The sequence below is a fragment of the Leopardus geoffroyi genome, chromosome D4 (assembly GCF_018350155.1).
Source record: "Leopardus geoffroyi isolate Oge1 chromosome D4, O.geoffroyi_Oge1_pat1.0, whole genome shotgun sequence".
In the NCBI taxonomy this organism is placed as follows: domain Eukaryota; kingdom Metazoa; phylum Chordata; class Mammalia; order Carnivora; family Felidae; genus Leopardus; species Leopardus geoffroyi.
Window position 1 is genome coordinate 70113775 of NC_059342.1, and position 18708 is coordinate 70132482.

At 48.6% G+C, this 18708-nt stretch overlaps 1 protein-coding gene across 12 annotated transcripts in view; it reads right to left on the reverse strand.

The window, feature by feature from the left end:
- Window positions 1-460: 460 nt before the first annotated feature.
- The window catches only part of EPB41L4B (erythrocyte membrane protein band 4.1 like 4B), a 130192-nt gene continuing 111944 nt past the window's right edge, over window positions 461-18708 (reverse strand). For 7 of the 12 annotated variants that reach the window (XM_045469963.1, XM_045469961.1, XM_045469959.1 and 4 more), the window contains exons 21-26: window positions 15526-15712; window positions 13236-13313; window positions 6639-6755; window positions 3992-4060; window positions 1553-1698; window positions 461-643 (exon numbers count right to left, since the gene is read on the reverse strand). In XM_045469963.1, the coding sequence (XP_045325919.1) occupies window positions 574-643; window positions 1553-1698; window positions 3992-4060; window positions 6639-6755; window positions 13236-13313; window positions 15526-15712 (667 nt within the window). In that variant the 3' untranslated portion in view covers window positions 461-573. The other 5 variants (XM_045469962.1, XM_045469966.1, XM_045469968.1 and 2 more) reach the window with 3 other exon arrangements.

Genomic DNA, 18708 nt, shown 5'->3' on the forward strand with positions numbered 1-18708 from the left:
TATTTCAGATTTCGCTGACAGTGCTTCAGTCCTGGTGGTCACAACTTTTTTTTTTTTTTTTTAGTTCATCGATTCATGTCTGAATAAAAATGAGTGTTAAGGACTTCATAATATCTGTATAATTACCAGTGTAAATGAAAAACCAGCAGTAAAGAATTATTCTCTCATTAAAAATGACTCTTTAACAAACAGTCAAAGCTTGGTCCAAGTTTCAATCATACAAAATCATGGTTGGGACTGATAGCAAAGGATTCCGTGCCATATTAACCCCCTGTGGTTATCAATATATACACACAGGTAGTACTAAAAAGGAATCCCATTTCCCCATCTTTCTTCTCCTAGGCTTACCAAATCCCGTCCCAACTATACTGAGTAGCAGAAAAACTCTAATACTCAGAAGACAGAAAATAACTTCTCCAATAAAGTCAAGCCGGAAGTTGGCTTCAACCCGCCATGGAGACCTGGTGAACAGAGCACACATCTGTGTGTTGTGCTGGAGTGAGCACACAAAGCCCGAAGAAAGAAAACGGACAGAAGGCACCATGCCATCCTCCAGGCAACAAGGGGAGAATTTCACAGTTCGGTCATCAATAGTCTTTTCATCATTTTCTCTCTTTCCAGTTCCTGCCGGAGCGTCTCTGCACTAAAGAAGAGCAGGTGACAAAATCATGAGATTACGCTAAAAAATGACAAAAACAGATTCAGCTGAAATGCATCTCCCCCATCTTCTTTCCTGACCTCGGTTCTCGACTCTCAGGCCCCTTAAGGACCCCTGACAGCTGCTAGGTTACAATGACCTGAAATTGGCTGCCTCCTGGTTTCCCCCACCAGACTGAGAGTTCTTCAGGACACTGCTCGCCAGCAGACTGACCATACATGTCATTTATCTCTGAATCCCCAGAGCCTAGCCCCAAAGCCCAGCTTGAGGACTTCGTACATAGCAGTCTCTCAGGAAACGTCTTCTGAATGAATGGGAAGATGTCCAGGGTCCTGTCATTCATTCTTCTCTGGCTGCACTACCCCCTCACTCTTCCTTAACCGTTCTGGGCATATTCCATTTTAGAAGCCTTAGCATTGGCTGCTCCCTGTGATGACTATTACTCTTTCCCCAAATATCTGAAGACTGCTCCTTTCCCACCTTCAGGTCTCTGCTTAAAAACCACCTCAATGAGGCCATCCCAGAATGCCCCATTGCCCTTGTTGGTTTCATTTTCCTCCCTAGCTTGTCATCTCTCTCTCTCTCTCTCTTTCTCACGTGAGCGCATGCACACACACACACACACACACACACACACACATATTTATTTAACCTCTGTCTCACCTCCCCCAACACTAATTTTTGAACTCCATAAAGGTGGGACTTTTATCTGTTTTGCTCACTATACATCCCTAGGGTCTAGAATACTATCTAGCCTTTGTAGACGGTTCAATAAATACTCACAGAATAAATGAATGAAAGAATAAATAAGAGGCTTGTTGATGTCAAAAACACAATGAAACTGGAGCCTGTGCCTGCTCTCCCTGTCACCAGAGTTACTTGCCGGTGACTCACCTGGCTGCCAGAGAAACAGGCTTCCGCGTGGTGTAGATGGTCTGCACGGTGGAGACGGTCTCTGTCAAAGGCCTCAGGGTCACTGATGGAATCAGTGGGGAAGACTGGCCAGGACAGCACTGTAACTTACTGTCTCTAAAGTCTGCCTGTCAAGGAAACAGAAAAGAGGAAATCAATCTCAACTTGGGTTCCATTTTTATAGTGTCAGCTACTCCCTAAGTCTTACCACACAGTTGCTGATATATTTTTTAATAATAGCTAAAATCAATTACCACTTATTTAATGATTTTATTTTGGGCCAGTCATTTTACATATATGACCTCTTGGCAACTCTTAAAGCAGAGGTCAATTTCATCACATTAGACACCATCAATTGTAAGAACCCCCATTTTTGCATGTGCCACAGAGGACGAAAAATATGGCCAAACTTACCACGCCCACTAATGTAATGAATTTTCTGACTTCAGAGATTTAAAAGGTGAAAAAACGCATACCTTAAAACTGATTTTATGGACAAGAAAAGTAAGTCTCAGAGAGGTTAGGTAATTTTCCCAAGGTCACACAGTAAGCGTTAAGAACCAGGATTAGCTGACTGCATAATTGGTGTTTTTCACCACTGTAGCAGTGCTTCCCAAAGTATGGTTCCCCAGACTAGCCGCACCAGTATTATCTTGAAACTTGGTAAGATTGCTGCCCTCGAGCCACTCTTAAAAGTCCCGGTGTGATTTCTGGCATTGGCTTCCTGCTGCATCTTGGCCCCTGGCTTTTCAGGAAGGGCTTCCCTGGGTGTCTCACAGCACTGCCAAGGCTGGGCAGGAGGCCAGAGGGCCCCGCACGGGGCTAGCTGAGGGGAGTGGAGGCGGAGCTTCCGGCTGGGGAGCGGTGCCCAGTGAAACTGCAGGGGCCGGATGAACGTAGGGGTAGTACTTTTAACAGCCTGGCCCAGACCGTGTCTCAGGCCCTCTGGTTCTTACAAGGCAGGTGCTGGAAGCTGTTCGTGACTTTAGAAATGCATTATTCTAGGAACCTGTTTTTGCCTCCGCCTGGACTGCTGGACGCCTTCTTACCCCTGTTCAACTTCTGAAAGCTACACCAGCCACTTCCTCCCTCTCCATGTGGCTAAAGCCACCTCTGGTTGTGACCATCACCTAGCTCACGAGACTGCACTTTTGGCTACCCCTAGGCCACCCCACAGATCCTCCGGGCTGGCCAGAAAGCCTCTGGAAGGAGCCTCAGGGATCACTCAGTTCTAGGAATTACACACGCTGATCCCTGGAAGGAGGAGACGGTGAGGGGAAACAGGAGGTGATCTTAGACTCCCCACTTCTGCTCCATGCAGCCACTTGTTACAGAGTGAGTTCTGCAGAAGCTTTCATTTAAAGAAAAGACTTGCAGCTGAAAAGAACCCTGAAACTCATCAAACTCATTCACTTCGCCAGTGAGGAAACTACAAGTTTAAATGCTTCAGAGTATTTCAACAACTTTCAGAGCTTAAAGAAGCTGATGATGCAAAGGGTGGTGGGGGGGCCTGAAGCCAGTTGTCAAGGACGACCTGCTCTCATTAACGATACCCCTGCCTCTCCACCTTTGGGAAACAACCTGTGGGACATTCTGTGGCTGGGAACGTTCTGCCAGGTTCTTGATGGCTTTTGATCCTTCCTGAAGCAGACACAAGGAGGATGTTCGTATTACTATTTCTACTCAGAATAAGAGGAGATTGGTGCTGAGAGTGGCGAAGTGACTTACCTAAGATCACACCATTATCAAGATCCAACCCGAAAGAATGGGAAACAGGAACTCAAACAAATCCATGTACACACATGCTCACAGCGGCACTGTTCACAACAGCCACACACCCATCAGTGAATGAAGGAAGCAACACACTGGGGTATATACACAGAATGGAATATTACTCTGCCATAAAAAGAAATGAAGTGCTGATACACCCTACAATGTGCATGAGCCTCAAAAACACGATGCTCAGTGAAAGAAGCACAAAAGGTCACATATTACATGATTCCATTTATGTGAAATATCCGCACTAGGGAAATGCATAGAGACAGAAGGCAGATTGGTGATTGCCAGGGGCTGGGGGGTGGGGGGAAACGGGAGTGATTGCGTCACGGGAATGAGGTTTCCTCCGGGGGTGATAAAAATGTTTTGGAACTAGAAGTCGTAGTTGCGTGACCCTAAATGTACTCGATGTACTACTACATGTCACTTTGGAATGGTCAGTTTTACTTATGTGATGCTCATAAGTAAGCATCGAATAACTTAAGACAACGAAAAGATGTAGACCCCAAACCCCACTCCTTCCCAACCTGACAGAGTTCATAGGATTAGAAGAAGCTGTCGACATCATTGCCTGGCATTCCACAGAAAAGCATGCCACGCGGGAAAACATTTTAAAACACAGACCTGTTTTCTGAATCTACTTACGGCGAACTGTGGCCCTGTAATGAAAGCATCAGGAAACGGGGTCACTGGATCAGCTGGGAACGTTTTTATCTTCAAAAAAGAGAAAGACAAGAGGGTTACTTACCGATTAGAAAAGAGAGTTCTGAAATCTTTGGGGGTGCACTTTTAACACCAAACTGAAGGATTCAGGGGAACATATGCAGAGCCCACACGGCTTGTCTAAGGAAAACACACAGAAGGTCCCGGAGGCCTTTTGGCCAGTGGTTGTATCTGTACTGGGCCATTGCACTGTTGGGGCCGGGACCCAGCAGGGATGCCGTCTCATGTTTGTAGGGCTCCCCACGCTTACCTTGCCCTGGAACTCCTTTCCCTGGAGGCTGTGTGGGCCTCCCAGGCATGCTGAGCCCTATGTATGGCCTGATCCATAAAAGGCCATGACCAGGGTGTGTAATGAGGCAGGCAGAGCTGCCTGGTTGCTGATGGTACCCCACCCCCCCCGCCCCCCAGCTGTGGGCCATGGACTAGGAGCTGCTACAGGCCACATCCTGGGACACAGTCTATGAGAGCAGACAGGGCACCAGGAGGCTCGCACTAATTAGGCCAGAAGGTATTCCCTGTAGTTGTTGGACTCCCTATAAGTTGTGGCCACAGAGGAAAACTGTGGAGAAACCCCTGGAAGAACGTGCGAATCCTGCCACCGTGGCCTTTGGGGATTAAAAGGCACTGTGCTCAGAAGTGCCCAGTGCGGGGGGAAGGCTGCAGCACAGAGCTGGTCTGAGACAGAGTGGAGGCACCAGCCTGAACAGGCGGCAGTGCGTGGCCAAAAAGAGCCTTTGCTCCCATTCCTTCCCCTTTGGTCATTTTGTCTTTGGCCTCCTGGGGGCCCTGGGGGATGTGGAGCGTGCTTATTTCTTTCTACTGGCCTAGAGGACTGCCAGCAGGCCCAGGGGCCTGACGACTCTGGTATTGGCTCTGCCTGCAGCTCCCAGGGCACAGAAACTGCCTGCCTCCCTGCCGGTGAATGCTCACTGTGCCACCTACCACCAGAGAGCTGCAGTCAGGACACTGAGGCCACCACTGCCCCTGGGCAGGTGCTTTTACGTCTCTCCCAAGAGCTGGTCCCTGGACCCTGGGGTAGCTACCTGATGGCCTTGAGTCACTCTGACGGGGGTTAAAGTAGGGCTGAGCAAGAGCACATCAGAACACGCTCAGATCTGCGGAGGGGTTCTGAATGAGTGGAGTACTTCTCAACCAATCTGCGAATGACCATGTCTCTGCTGTGTGCATGGAGATGTCCAGTCCACGCCGGCTCCCCTTCCCAAAACTCTCTCTGGCCTCTTTAAACATCTCAAAATTCCCAGGATGGGTCCCAAACTGCCTTAAGACTCAGGAGTCAGAGAGTCTGAGCAGCTCAGTTGGTTAAGCGTCTGACTGGACTTCAGCTCAGGTCATGATCTCGCGGTTTGTGAGCCCCCACATTGGGTTCTGCACTGACAGCACGGAGCCTGCTTGGGATTCTCTCTCTCTCCCTCTCTCTCTGCCCCTCCCCTGCTCGTGTTCTCTCTCAAGAATAAATACATAAACATTAAAAAAACAAAAAAGAAAAGACTTAGGTGTCAATTCAAATTGTCAGTAGCGGCTGCCAGCAGCACAGCGAGAGGATCCAGGGGAAGCCCCATGGTGCATTCTCCTCCCAGGCCTAATGGTGCAGCATGTGTTCTGAGACCACTAGCAAAGTGAAAAGCTGCATACAGATAAGATTCTCAGACCATCATGAAGTAAAACGGAGAAGAGGCATATTACTGCTATTAAAGAAACGTGAACATTGGCAGCTTTAAAGAATTATCTTACATCTTCTCTAAGAAAAAAAAATCTATCCCAACAGTTACGCTCTGTGTTGCTCAGCTGTGGCAAAGTATATTCCCTCTTCTGGTGGTGCTGTCTCTTGGTAGAATCACTTTAGAAAGGGAGCAAAGCCAAGGTCACAGTATTGAACCCCGCAGGGTCCAGCCTGATGCAACAGCTTTTTGTGTTCCCTCGAACAGCAACAAACTGGAAACAAAGCACAGTCCTGCAGTAAGAATGTGTTAGGTGAATGGTAGGCCAGTCCCTGGATGGAATATACACAGTCATATACAATGTGGCAACAAGAACAAGGAGAAACAATCCAACATTAATAGAAAAGGGAAAAACAGGAGATGATATGGATACTATGACTTAACATTCTAAAATTGTGAATGGACATGAATAAATACTAGAAGGAAACATGTAAGAATGAAAAAAAATGTGCTAGGTTGGGGATATGGGTGTTTCCTTTCAGGTTGGTATGTGACATCCTGTTATCTTGAAAAATAGCAGGAAAAGACAAGTTTTAAAAAAAAGTTTTTATTTTCAATAGAAATGCAACTAAGGTTTTTCTCATCTAGGTTTATCAAAGCTTTATGAAAATGAACTCTTCCTGGTTCTTGAGACCTAGAGACACAGGGCAGGCCAGCAGCCATGTGTCCTAATTTGGTCAAACTATGTATCCATCCTGGAGTCAGAGCACCTGTCAGCCAGGCCCTTCCGGAAGGTCTAGTGCTCATGCACTCCCATGGGGTGGCCGCCTGGTGGCTCCTGCCCGCCTCACCTCTCCTGGCCAGGCCCCTCTCCCTGCCAGGGTACCTACCAGCCTCGTTTTGATTGGAGGGTGCATGCAAACTCCAGTGGTCTCTTCCTTCATGGGGGGAGAGAGTGGAGGAGAACAGCGAGAGTGGGCACAGTGGGGGGCGCTGGCGGGCTCTGCCTGCTCGCGAGGAGGGGAAAGAAGGGGAGGAGGAGGTGGTGAGAGAAGGGGAGGAGGCAGAGAAGATAAGGGAGGGGAAGGAGAGAAAGACAGCACAGTGCAAGAAGGATCTGTCAACTCCAGACTGCTCTGGAGCCAGCCTCGCCCGAGCCTGCTTCTAGCCCCTGGCCAGCTGGCTTTTAGGCCCCCCTCCTCCCTCGTCTCCCCACCTTCTCTCCTCCTCCCTGGCTCTCATCTGTTTTCTCCACTATCCAAGCAGAACAACCCATCAAAACCCCATTCCCGGGGTTGGCAGGCAGGGGCCATCTCCTGTGCCAACTGCGCGGGTCTGGCAGTGGCTCCCTGCAGCACTGGCCAGGCCAAGCCAGAAAGAGAACCGCGATGAATTAGTGATGCTGGCCGTGCCAGCAGTATGAGGAATGGCCACACACTTGAGCGTGTTGGCCTTCCATGCCTGGCGGCCTCCTGCACCCTGCTAAGTAAGGGCCCACCTTATGGTGTGATTAGCAGGTGTCCAACAGAGTGTTTCTGGGAAAGACATACATCAGCAAGGAGGAACATGGACTTTGGGATTTACTCTGTCATGGCTTTTTGTTATCTATGTTCAGAAAACATAATGGCCCTGGCCACCCCCGCTCCCACACCCATGGCCCAGGCCATGACACCTTGTATCACCACCGAGGCACCTTGTCGCTGTAGCCAAGATACCAAGCATCGTGAGAAAATGCCACATCGCTTGGGGTCCTGGGTTCCCCACCCCAGCCCTAAGTAGTGCCATGCACCAGCAGAGGTCCAACAGCTTGTACTGGTGAGGACGAGGATGGTGAAGAGACGATGCTCTGATGCTAGGAGAGGGGGCCGCTGACCGGGTTAGCGTGTGTTGCAGGGAGGGACCATTTAATCCAGAGCATAAATACACACGCCTTTTAGTTCAAGAGAGCTTCCTTAAATAGTTGTAAATCCTGCCATAACCAACGAAGTACAGTCTCTGGGTAAGTTTCACTGAAACACGGTCAAGAAAATTGCAGGCACCTTTTTCTGTCTCCAAATCGATCTGATTCCGACCTCTTTACATTTGTGCGGTCCTGGGCAATTTCCAAAGGGGCCTTTACAACCATTACCTCGCAACAGCCTTGTTTACTATTCAAATTTGGAGATGCAGAAAAATTGCACCTGTAAAGTCTGAAGCCGTGGTTCTAGACCCTCTTGTTGATTGTTTCCGTATCCATTCTTCAGAAACAAGTGAGTCCATAGTAGCCATTTACAGTCAAGTTTCAGCAGCCTGCTGAGAATCCCTCCACTGCTCTCTCCTGTCCTCAGTATGAACCCTCCCCTCCACAAGATGGCATTTGAGACGTGAGTGGGGTGGGCTCCAGCCCGTCCCCCAGCCTCAGTACTCAACACTGTCCCAAGCAGAACCAACTTCCAGGGACCCCAGGCCACAGGGCTTTTGCCTCTGCAGATAAGCAGGCACTCAGGTGTGCTTTTTGAAGAAACTAAAAGCTGGCATAAATGATCAACAAACATGGATATGTTGCCAAATGCCAAAATGTGTACCAGCCACTAGTGTCTCAGCTGAAGGTGGTGATGAATGACAAGGCTTTGCCTGACATTGGACTTTTATAGTAAAGGAATGTTGAGCCATCCCACAAACATTTCTGACCTTTCTACGTAAGCATCTGTTAGTAAATGAGCAGGAAATAAGAGAACATGTGTAATAGGATACTATTTTGAAATAACATTTTATTTTTTTTTTCCTCCCGGCATTTCCTCTCCTCCTTGGGTTTTTTCCACATTCAAGCAGCTAGGTTCTTCTAAGCTACTTGGCTTTTGAGTCTTAAAATCTGACTCTTTGGGGAACAGAAAGATTTTTGGCATAGACAAATGAAGATGAAAATGTGGAAGGCTTCTTCATCATCCAGATAAGAAAAGAGGTTGCCAGTTTGAGGACTGGAGAGAAAAGTCAGAGGCAAAGTGACGAGCGGTAGACATTAGGAAGTCTGACCAGAGGGGCCTGAGCTCCACAGGTGGAGGCCAGGGAACAGGGATTAAAGAGCAGAGGGGGACAAGTGTCCCTCTGCCCAGGTAGAGCTGGGACAGAATGGCTGTGTGGTATGTCCAACAGGTAGAGATTCTCATGCCAGCAGGACCACGACTCCCACCCACCAAAAGGGGCATGAGGGAAGCAGGGAATGCCCCAGATGTATCAGCAAACAGATGACATCACAACCTAAATAGACTTCCCTCCGTCTCCCTGTGCCCTGGAGAAGACAGATGAATCCCCAGGAACATGGAACAGGCACCCTGATTTGACTTCGGATCAAGCTTCAGCCCTCCTGATAGAACGAGGTTCAAAATACAAATGAGGCTGTTCAGACTGATGGAAAGCTAGTTCTTCTGACACCCAACACAGGCCTTTTTTTTTTTTTTTTTTTTTTTTTTTTTGGTCCTACAGAACGTTCCTTTGACCAGGCCATTCTCCTCCCTGGCACGTGAACTCTTGACTAATATTCTCTGGCCCAGAACAGACCTGGGTTGTGACTGGCGCTGCTTTGCAGCTGGGTGAGTGGTTCATGAAGTACAGGGATCGGGGACAAGCCCCAAAGAGAAAGCATCGGGAACACAGAAGGCATAGGTGCTCATGGTGTGTGTCACCAGAGGAAAGAAGCTAGCATGCTAGACCTGGGGTGGGGGACACGATTGATATGTAAATGCCCCGTCCTTCCACTCTGCTAACACCCGTACCCTGTGGATGTGCCCACACTCACCTCCCAAAGGAGGGTACCAAATGGACAGGGGTGTTGCCTTCACTCGCTTGCCTTCGTCCCTCCCCCACCCCTCTTGCCCCACCCACCTCTTCTGTCCCAGGCAGACACCCCAACCTGACTGCCAGATCTGGGATGCAGATTCCGGCAATGGGCAGGCAACAGCTGCACAGGTTGTAGGGCTGATGTTGCTAAACTGAACTACATAATAAAAGAGTGGGCGCTGGAGCAGAAAAGATATGGGAAAAGAATGTTGCAGGAGTGATGCTGGAAGGAATGTGGTTTTTTTTTGTTTTTTTTGTTTTTTTGGAGAGTATGGGGATGAAAATCCTTGGAGTCGCACAGGGTGCAAGAGAATTAAGAAGGAAGCAAGTTGTGATTCGAGAAGTGTTACCAGGGAGGTGATAATTTAATCTTGGATCTTGAGAGATGCCAGTTAAAGACTGAAACTTGTTATTATTCTCAGCTGTTTGGACTATGCTTCTTTGGAAATCACGCCACACAGAGACTGGATCATCAGGGTTGGAGCCATAAGGGTTAAACTAGCGCTGATAACGTCTAGGTGGGACCACGCTGGATGAAGGCAAGAGACTCTGGTCCCAGCTCTCTCTCTCTCTTGTTCTTCTAGCTCTGGCCCATGGAACCAGGGTAGTAATGTAACTTTAGGAGTCTCATCTGGCCCCAGACCCTAAATCCAGGCTCTCCTCCACTATCCTCTGGGGCAGATACACCTCCACAAGGACAGAAGGGGCTACTGCTTCTATTTCTATGATCTTGGGAGTAGCAGAGGGAGGAGGTGGAGGGGAAAGGTCCACACAGGAGGAGCAGGCTACCAGAGTCCCCCTTCCTCTCTAGGACCCTTTGGCACTGGTGGAGACAGGACTCTGGAGTGAAGTAAAATCAAAGCCAGTAATGCCAAGGAAAGCCCCAAATGAAGCAGGCTCTTGACATCAAAATACCAGCCCTCCGCACCCCTTCTGTGGGAATGTGCCCTGTGGACATGCACGCACACCTCAAGTCCACACAAGCAACACAAGGGACACTTCATCCTGAGAATGCATATCCACTGCAAACTTTAGCTGTGACGCGGGCAGCCGTGTCTCAGTGCAGCGAAAGGACGTCAGCTGCCCCGTGCCAGGGCAGTGCGGCACCCCACATTCTGTTTCGGAGCTCAGAGCAGCCCAGAGATGGAAGCAAGGTGTGCTCGGAGAAGGACTGAGCTCCCTTTTGCCAGAAGGGTACAAGCAGAGGTTGGACACTCACTTGGTAGGCATTAGCACCTCAGATCAGAGGAACTCTGGGTCCCTGGCAGATGCTGCTTCCTTTCTAATCTCAGACCATTACGGTCAAAGGAAGGACACAGATGAGGCAAGTAGATCTACCAGCTGGATCTGCAACACAGTGGTTTTTAAGGGAATCTCATCACTCCTGTCCGAGCCACAATATGTTTTTTTGTAACATACCTCAACTTCTTAGATATGCCAGAATGTTTAATAAATACTCAGTATTTGCTTATGCTGTACCCTCCGCATAGAATGCTTTGCTCCATTACTTCCATCTGGCAAACTCTTACTCATACTTCAAAACCCTAGCACTATGAAGCCTTCTTTTTCTCAGTGGCCCCAGACAGGGTTAGGCACTGGGTTTCACAGCAGTAGCCGTTTCTATAGACTCTCTTATGGCATTAATTGCAGCATGCTCCAGCAGTCTGGAAGTTGCTCAAGAGTTAACTCACAGAGAAATCTTCCCCCACTGTCCTCTACTCCTGCCTGGCATGTTTTCTTCAATGTGGGTCTAGGAACTTAGCTTTCTCTCCATTCTGCCTTCATAGCCCTCAGGTCGTGCCCCAGGGGTTGTCGGGTCCTTCCGGGGTTTGCTGCCCTCCAGCTGAGGGTTTGCAGTCTCAGTCTGAAGAGCACTTTAGACACAGCCCTTCTTCCAGGCATTGTTCTTTTCCAAAGTGGTAAGTCCCTGAAATCCAGATGCCAGACTTAGCCCAATCTGATGATGCAAAGGGCACCAGAGAAGGAGCTGGAACAGCCGGGCTCAAGCTCGGTCCCTGTGTGATTACCCTACTCTGGGACTCAATTTCCCCATCTGTGCAAAGGGAGGACGAGGTGAGGGAAGGCCCTGCTTCTGGGTTACCCTATCGTGACAATCTGTCTAACAAGAAGGCCATCAGTAAGTCAGCTGCATTTTCTCCAACATGGGAAGGAAGGAACTCTGAAGGTTCCCAGACCCCAGGGTGTCTTGCCCACTGTCGGTTCTCAGCTGTTTATCCAAACACGCTGACTCGAAGCTCTCAGACTGTACCAACTCTCCAGATGACAAGGACAATTGTTTAAATCACAAATGATTTCCTTGTGCCAGCTGAGGCAGACACGGCGATCATTCCTAAGGCCTAGGCAGCATTTTGCCTCATTTGCCTCCTCTTGAAAGCCTTCTGGAAAGCCTTCCTCTCCACCATATTCTCCTCCAGTGAGCCAGTCCTGAATGACTCTCACTTCTGGCTTCTCCCCCTGGCATGTCCTACGTGGCTCTCCTGTCGATCCTGGCCCTTTATCAACCCGACTCCCCTCCAGCCTCTAGCTGCCCTGTCCACTCCCAGAGCCTCACACAAGCCAGGTGTGCAGTGAGCTTTCAGGAGGTATTTTGACTCACGTTCCACACGTGTGGACCACGATCTATGCTCAAGTAGAGCCCAGCCGAGGGTACCTCCATGTTTGCCTGTGTCATCTAATACTACTAACAACACGTCGCACACATTTATGGTGCTGTTACAGTTGTCAAGGGCTCTCTCTCACGTGATCATTAGAACATTCTTAGGCAGACACGAGAAACAATGGCATCCTCTATCCCATGACGAGGCTCCTAAGAAAGGGAACAGAGACCGGAGCCAGATCTGGCCTGCATGACTCCCAGTCCAGTGCTCTCTCCCCCGACAGGGTTTCTCACCTGCAGGAGTTCCATGAGGACCATCCCTAAGGGGAGACATGTATGCAGGGGATAGAGGACGGCAGGGAGGCACGAGGGGCTTGGAAAGCTGGGGGGGGAGGCCTGGAGCCCGTGCTTCAGACCGGAGCACGTTGTTAGAAGCGGCAGCGAAAGATACCCCATGGTGGGCATGCAGGGAGCAGCCCCAGAAAAGCCAAGAAGCCAAGACCCAAGCACCGAGGAGCCCTACATGCTATGGGAGCAGCAGACAGGCCGGGCGGGACCCCTGTGGCCTCCCTCAGGAGAAAGGGAGCGCCACCTCCCTGGAGGGCTCTGGGAGGTAGAGGGAACCATGCACCCGAACCCTGAACCCCTGAACGAAGGCTGATCCCCGAGGCTCCGGGCTGTGAGCAGGACAAGAGGAAGAGCCTTTCCAGTGGCAATGCCCACCTCCGTGCATCCGCCCCACTATCAAGATGTTTCTAAAGTCTGGGGCTTGGGGCGCCTGGGTGGCGCAGTCGGTTAAGCGTCCGACTTCAGCCAGGTCACGATCTCGCGGTCCGTGAGTTCGAGCCCCGCGTCAGGCTCTGGGCTGATGGCTCAGAGCCTGGAGCCTGTTTCCGATTCTGTGTCTCCCTCTCTCTCTGCCCCTCCCCCGTTCATACTCTGTCTCTCTCTGTCCCAAAAATAAATAAACATTGAAAAAAAAAATAAAAAAAAAATAAAATAAAAAAAAATAAAGTCTGGGGCTTTTCTGGTTTTAGCACACTGGGAGGTTTACCAGAGGAGTAGCTTCCGTGAAGTCCATCAGGAGATCGCCTGGCTCCAACGTAAAGGCACCTCCTCGGTCAGAGGGACTCTAGGAAGGCGCACAAAACATCGCTGGTTAGTGCCGGCTCCAGACGGACAAGGGAATTTCACCAGAAAACAGTTTCCTCTCCCTCCTCTCCCTCCCTCCCATCACAGAGCCCATGACTCTGCCAGTCCTCTATACCATTCCCTTGCCCAGCAGCATGCAAGTGGGAGAGACCAAACCCCACATGTTTTCTGAAACCTTAATGGGCAGAAACAGTATGTAGCTAGAGAACTGCCTTCTTTTAAAAGGTGCCAACAACTTCTCTTTAAGTGCTTTCGGTGCTCTTTGACTGGTCTTTTGGAGGGGGAGATGCTTCAAACAGTCCTTTGAATATAGAGAGAGCAGAGACCCCATCCTGGATCAAGAGGGTCAAGACCTCAAGGAACTAAACTCATGGGTGCAGGGGGTACATGGTTGGCTCAGTCAGTAGAGCATGGGACTCCTGATCTCAGGGTTGCAGGGTTGTGAGCTCAAGCCCCATGTGTGGCACAGGGTTCGCTTTAAAAAAGAATTTAAATGGGGCACCCGGGTGGCTCAGTCCATTGGGCGTCCCACTTCGGCTCAGGTCATGATCTCGTGGTTCATGGGTTGAAGCCCTGCATGGGGATCTGTGCTGAGGGCTCAGAGCCTGCTTCGGATTCTGTGTCTCCCTCTCTCTCTGTCCCTCCCCTGCTCACACAGGGTGTGTGTGTGTGTGTGTTTCTCTTTCTCTCTCCCCAAAAATGAACAAACATTAAAAAAATAAAAGAAATTAAAAAGAAATTAAAAAAAACCCTCATCTGCGTAATAATTAGGAAGATCTTTATGGTGGGAGGGAGTTATTCTCCAAAAACCATGTTCAGTTTTTGGGAAAACATTTTTTTCCTCCTGTCCTAGGGTCTCAGCAGCATGGGAGGCCTGGAGGCCCTTTGTGGGAAAAAAAATAAACCCCATCAACTTGGCACAAGCAGGGCCCTAAGGGGAGAGATGGCCAGGAGAGGGAGCCCTGTGGCCTCTGGTACGATGCCACCCACATCCCCACTGAATTCTCCTTTGTTTCATAAATATTTTCGCTTGGTTTTAACCATGGTGAAGAATCTGTGATAGGAACCTGTGTCTACACTTGGGACAAAGCAATATCAGGGATTCTGCACAAGACAGGGGAACCCAGGAGCTGATCTGCAGGAAAGCAGGGAGCCTCACTCAGGCCAGCCGCTGGCTGCAGAGTCCCCCGCCTGAGCAGCCTGTCCTATTGAGGACCACAAAGTATCCCAAAGACCCTAGGAAGGGAGCTGAGAAATGACGGGCCCTGGTCAAGGAGGATGTGGCCTGGCCCACTGTTACTTAGAGGCTATCAGGAATCGTGACCTGTTTGCCCAGATGTCACCTCCACTGGACTGGACACTGGCCCATAAGCTGGGCAGGGAAGCAGATCTTATTCTCATTTTTAGGAGGAGGAAGCTGAGGCTTGGAGAAACAAGGGCTGTGGAGTGACAGCTCATTGCAAGTAGCCAGAAGGCATGTGAACAGAGCAGCTGGAAGCACAGTCTGGGGTCTGGTCTTGCCTTCAGGGCCCCCACCCCACGCACCCACCATTCCTCGGTGGGGTCCACAGACCAAGCAGCCTTTGACTTGGCATCTACTTGTAGAGCAATAGGCTTGAATGTATTTGGACCACTTGCTGTAGAGTGACTGCAGCCAAGGGGCACTCCGAGCAAACCAAGAGAAATGTCTTGAGCAAGGCCTTGTCACAGCCCATTCATATTTCTGGCAACTTCCTGAAATTTCAAACTGACGAAGAAAATAATATTTCCCATTTTTAAACTATTTGTATCGGCCATCTGATATAAGGAATGAGATGGGGACGCTCCTATGTTTTCACTCCTCCAGATTTTCCATTATGGGGCAAAAAACATTTCTTGTTTTCTATCTTTACGGTGCAGTAATGGATTATATAGGGATGATATTCTAAAATCAAAATCACCCTCAAAAATCTCTCCCATTTCTCTTAAAGTACAATGTACAAGGTCTTTCTTACGCCATTTGTGTCTCATAAACTGTTAGGTCATCTTTTGGGGACAGTTCTATAAAAACCCTGCCCCGGTGGTTGCTACCCTTGTTTTGCGAGCACACAGTTGATTGTGCCAAGTTTAAATGCTCGAGGGATGCCCTGCACTACATTTATACTGAATTCCTAGCAAATGCAGCTACTCCTCTCGGGGCTTTCCCCCCATACCTTGGCCCCTGGGGACAGCGGGCCCTTGCCTTCTGAATTCTGAGGCGAGCTGACTTTGTGGCCCTTGGGGGACACCAGTGGCGCTGAGACTTGCGTGGTGGCCGTGGTGGTGTGTGTGGTTGCGGCTGTGGACGCTCCTACTGCCTCGGCCAGGTCGGGAGGGAGGTCATCTTCATCACTGCGGTTACTAAAAGCACATGAAGCTCTGCTCATTACAACAATAAACAGGCTGTGGGGAGTGCAGGGAGGGCTGGGAGGGGGCGGGGGAGCTCCCCAAACAGATGTCTGCCAGATGTCCAGCTTACAGGATCCGATACAGTGACATTTTTGCCAAAGCCAATTTGGGCTGGATTTTCTGTCATTTGCCAAGAGGTTCGAATTGTTTTCTTTATTATGGAGAGACATATATGATATTTATCATTTTATCTGTTGGTAAGCGTACGATTCAGTGACATTCAAAACATCCACAATGTTGTGTACCCATCACCACTGTCTACACCCAAAACTTTCTCATCACCCTTGACAGCAACTCTGTATCCATTGAACAATAACTGCCCTATGCCCTCTCCCTGCAGCCCCCAGGTAACAGCTGTTCTGCTTTCCGGCTGGATGAATTTGACTATTCTAGTTCCTCATACGAGTGGAATCACGCAATATATGTCCTTCTGTATCTGGTTTATTTCACTTACCATAATGTTTTCAAGGTCCATCCACGCTGTAGCCTATGTCAACATTTCATTTCTTTTTATGTCTGAATAATATTCCATTGCAGTGACAGGTTGTATTTTGTTTATCCATTCACCTGCTGAGGTACTAACATCTGTTTGAAACCCTGCTCTCAATTCTTTGGGATTGGAATCCCACTTGAGGTCATACTGCCGGGTCATATGGTAGTCCTATGCTTAATTTTTTGAGGAGCCACCAAGCCAAGGGAGTGGCCTCCTTTAGGAGGGTAAATACAAGCCATTTAAGAACCCACTGCTGTGGGGTGCCTGGGTAGCTCAGTCAGTTAAGCATCCGACTTCGGCTCAAGCCATGATCTCATGGTTTGTGGGTTTAAGCCCCGTGTTGGGTTCTGTGCTGACAGCTCAGAACCTGGGGCCTCTTTGAATTCTGTGTCTCCCTCTCTCTCTGCCCCTCCCCCCCTCAAGCTCTGTCTCTCTCTCTCTCTCTCCCCAAAATAAATAAACATTAAAAATAAATACATACATAAAATGTTTAAAAGAGAACCCACTGCCATGAGTGAAAAGGATAATGGCCCCTCTTGTGGCCTAACAGCAACCATTCCTTTGGGGTCATAAAGTAGTTACAGGGCAGGAGTTGGGCACATTTATTTGGGGGCCCAGCAGCTCTGGTCTTAGAAGCTCTCTGATGGAATGGGATGACCCAGGCAGAAAAGTACACTAGACAGGAAGTCACCATGAGGGAGGACAAGTCTGGGTTGGCGTTCTGGGTTTGTCTCCAGGGTGTGGATTTGTGGGGAAGGTTGGATCTCCCACAAGGTATGGCAAGGCAGGAAGCCCTTTTAATCTGGTCATACCGGCATAGGACAGAGCAGCACCATCAATCGCCTCCTCTCAGTATAGACAGTATTTTCTCAAACTTCTAGAAATTAAGACAAGCCCTCTCTCCCCTAATGCCAACCATGTTGCTGCCTGTGCAGAAAAGAGCTAATTCTGCAGGCCTGGGGTGCTCCAGCTCTGTATATTCCAAAGGAACCTCTGGCCACTGGGAGCTTCTGGGAGAACCTCTGGGCCCTTGGAATATCCTGCCTGATAAGGGTGTCACTGCATACCTGAAACCTTGGGCCATGCCACATAGTCTATGCTATCATCAAACTTGAGGGGAGTCTCGGGGACCCTGACACTTTCCCTAAGGGGCTTCTGTGTGGAATTTCTAGAACTACGCTGGCACAGTGGTTATGTTTTAGAAATGATGGCTGAGCAAGGGTGTAGCTAAAAGGCCCATGGCCAGTGGGCACCAGTGTGGCCTGAGCAGGGTGCCTGACAGGGGCCTCACCATGGCAATGACCTCCTGGGAAATGTGGCCATGGTATACAATTGCTGTGGATAGGACTCACTGAGGGAGGGGTCCTGGGGGGTTTCAGATCATTCTGTGTATGTAGAAGCCTCAAGAGGAGGATTTAGAGTTTATTATTAATAAGGGAACAGGTAAGGTTGGAATAAGTAAGTAGGAACATTAATAAGACGCCACATGTTTGGATCCATGCTGATGAAGTAAGTCAGATCAGTAACACATGCATTATTAGCCCATTTGAATTTCACAACAGCCCTGCATTATGGTCTCCACTCTTCAGAGAAGTAGATGATATCCAGTGGCTGATTGTAACATGACTTCCTCAAGGTCACATAGCAGTTAAGTGGAAAAGTGGGTTAAAATTATTTTCTGCCATTAAAAAACAAAAACAAAAACAAAAAACAAAGCTCATCTTTCACAATAGGAAGTCAACCGACACCGCCTAAAATTGAAAAAGACTCCAAATTCTTGATGGTTTTTATAACCTTTGTCCTAATTTAGATCTTGTAGCAAAGAGACATCTACCTAACTTCATCACATCTTTCAATTCAACCTCCGTTTCTAAGGTAAATTCATGTTAAATTCATGAAATATCATTTAATCAGTACAATTTTATGTGTAGTTAGAGTCTTTTCTTTGGAATTATTTCTTTCCATTTTAACCACATGTGGGAAATGTCTAAAATAATAGTCATCAAATATGAACATCAGTCATTTCTGGTGGCATGATGCTAGGGGATCGGTTACCTTTTCTCTTTAGGCTTGGAATATTATTCTCTTCAGAATATTTTTAGGCTTTTATACTCTTTTTAAATGTATAATAAAGTTATATTTCTTGAAAAACATAAAGCAGTTCATCATTTTCTAAACATACTGGCTGGTATCCATAGGAAGATGATGTTTTTCCTGCCTCAAACTCTACAGAGTTCTGCTTTTCTCTTTTCTCTGCACATAACAGCCACACTTTTCCTCCCTCTGTCATTATTTCCAGGAAAGAACATGGCTGGGGTTTTTGTTTATATCCTTAAAAGCAGCAATTTGAAAAGTTGTTCAGAGCACTTGAACATTGTGATGCTCTTGTGGGAAAGCCTAAAATCCAAATATACATCCTGCTGTCCTAGAACTAGATATACTATGACAGCTAAAA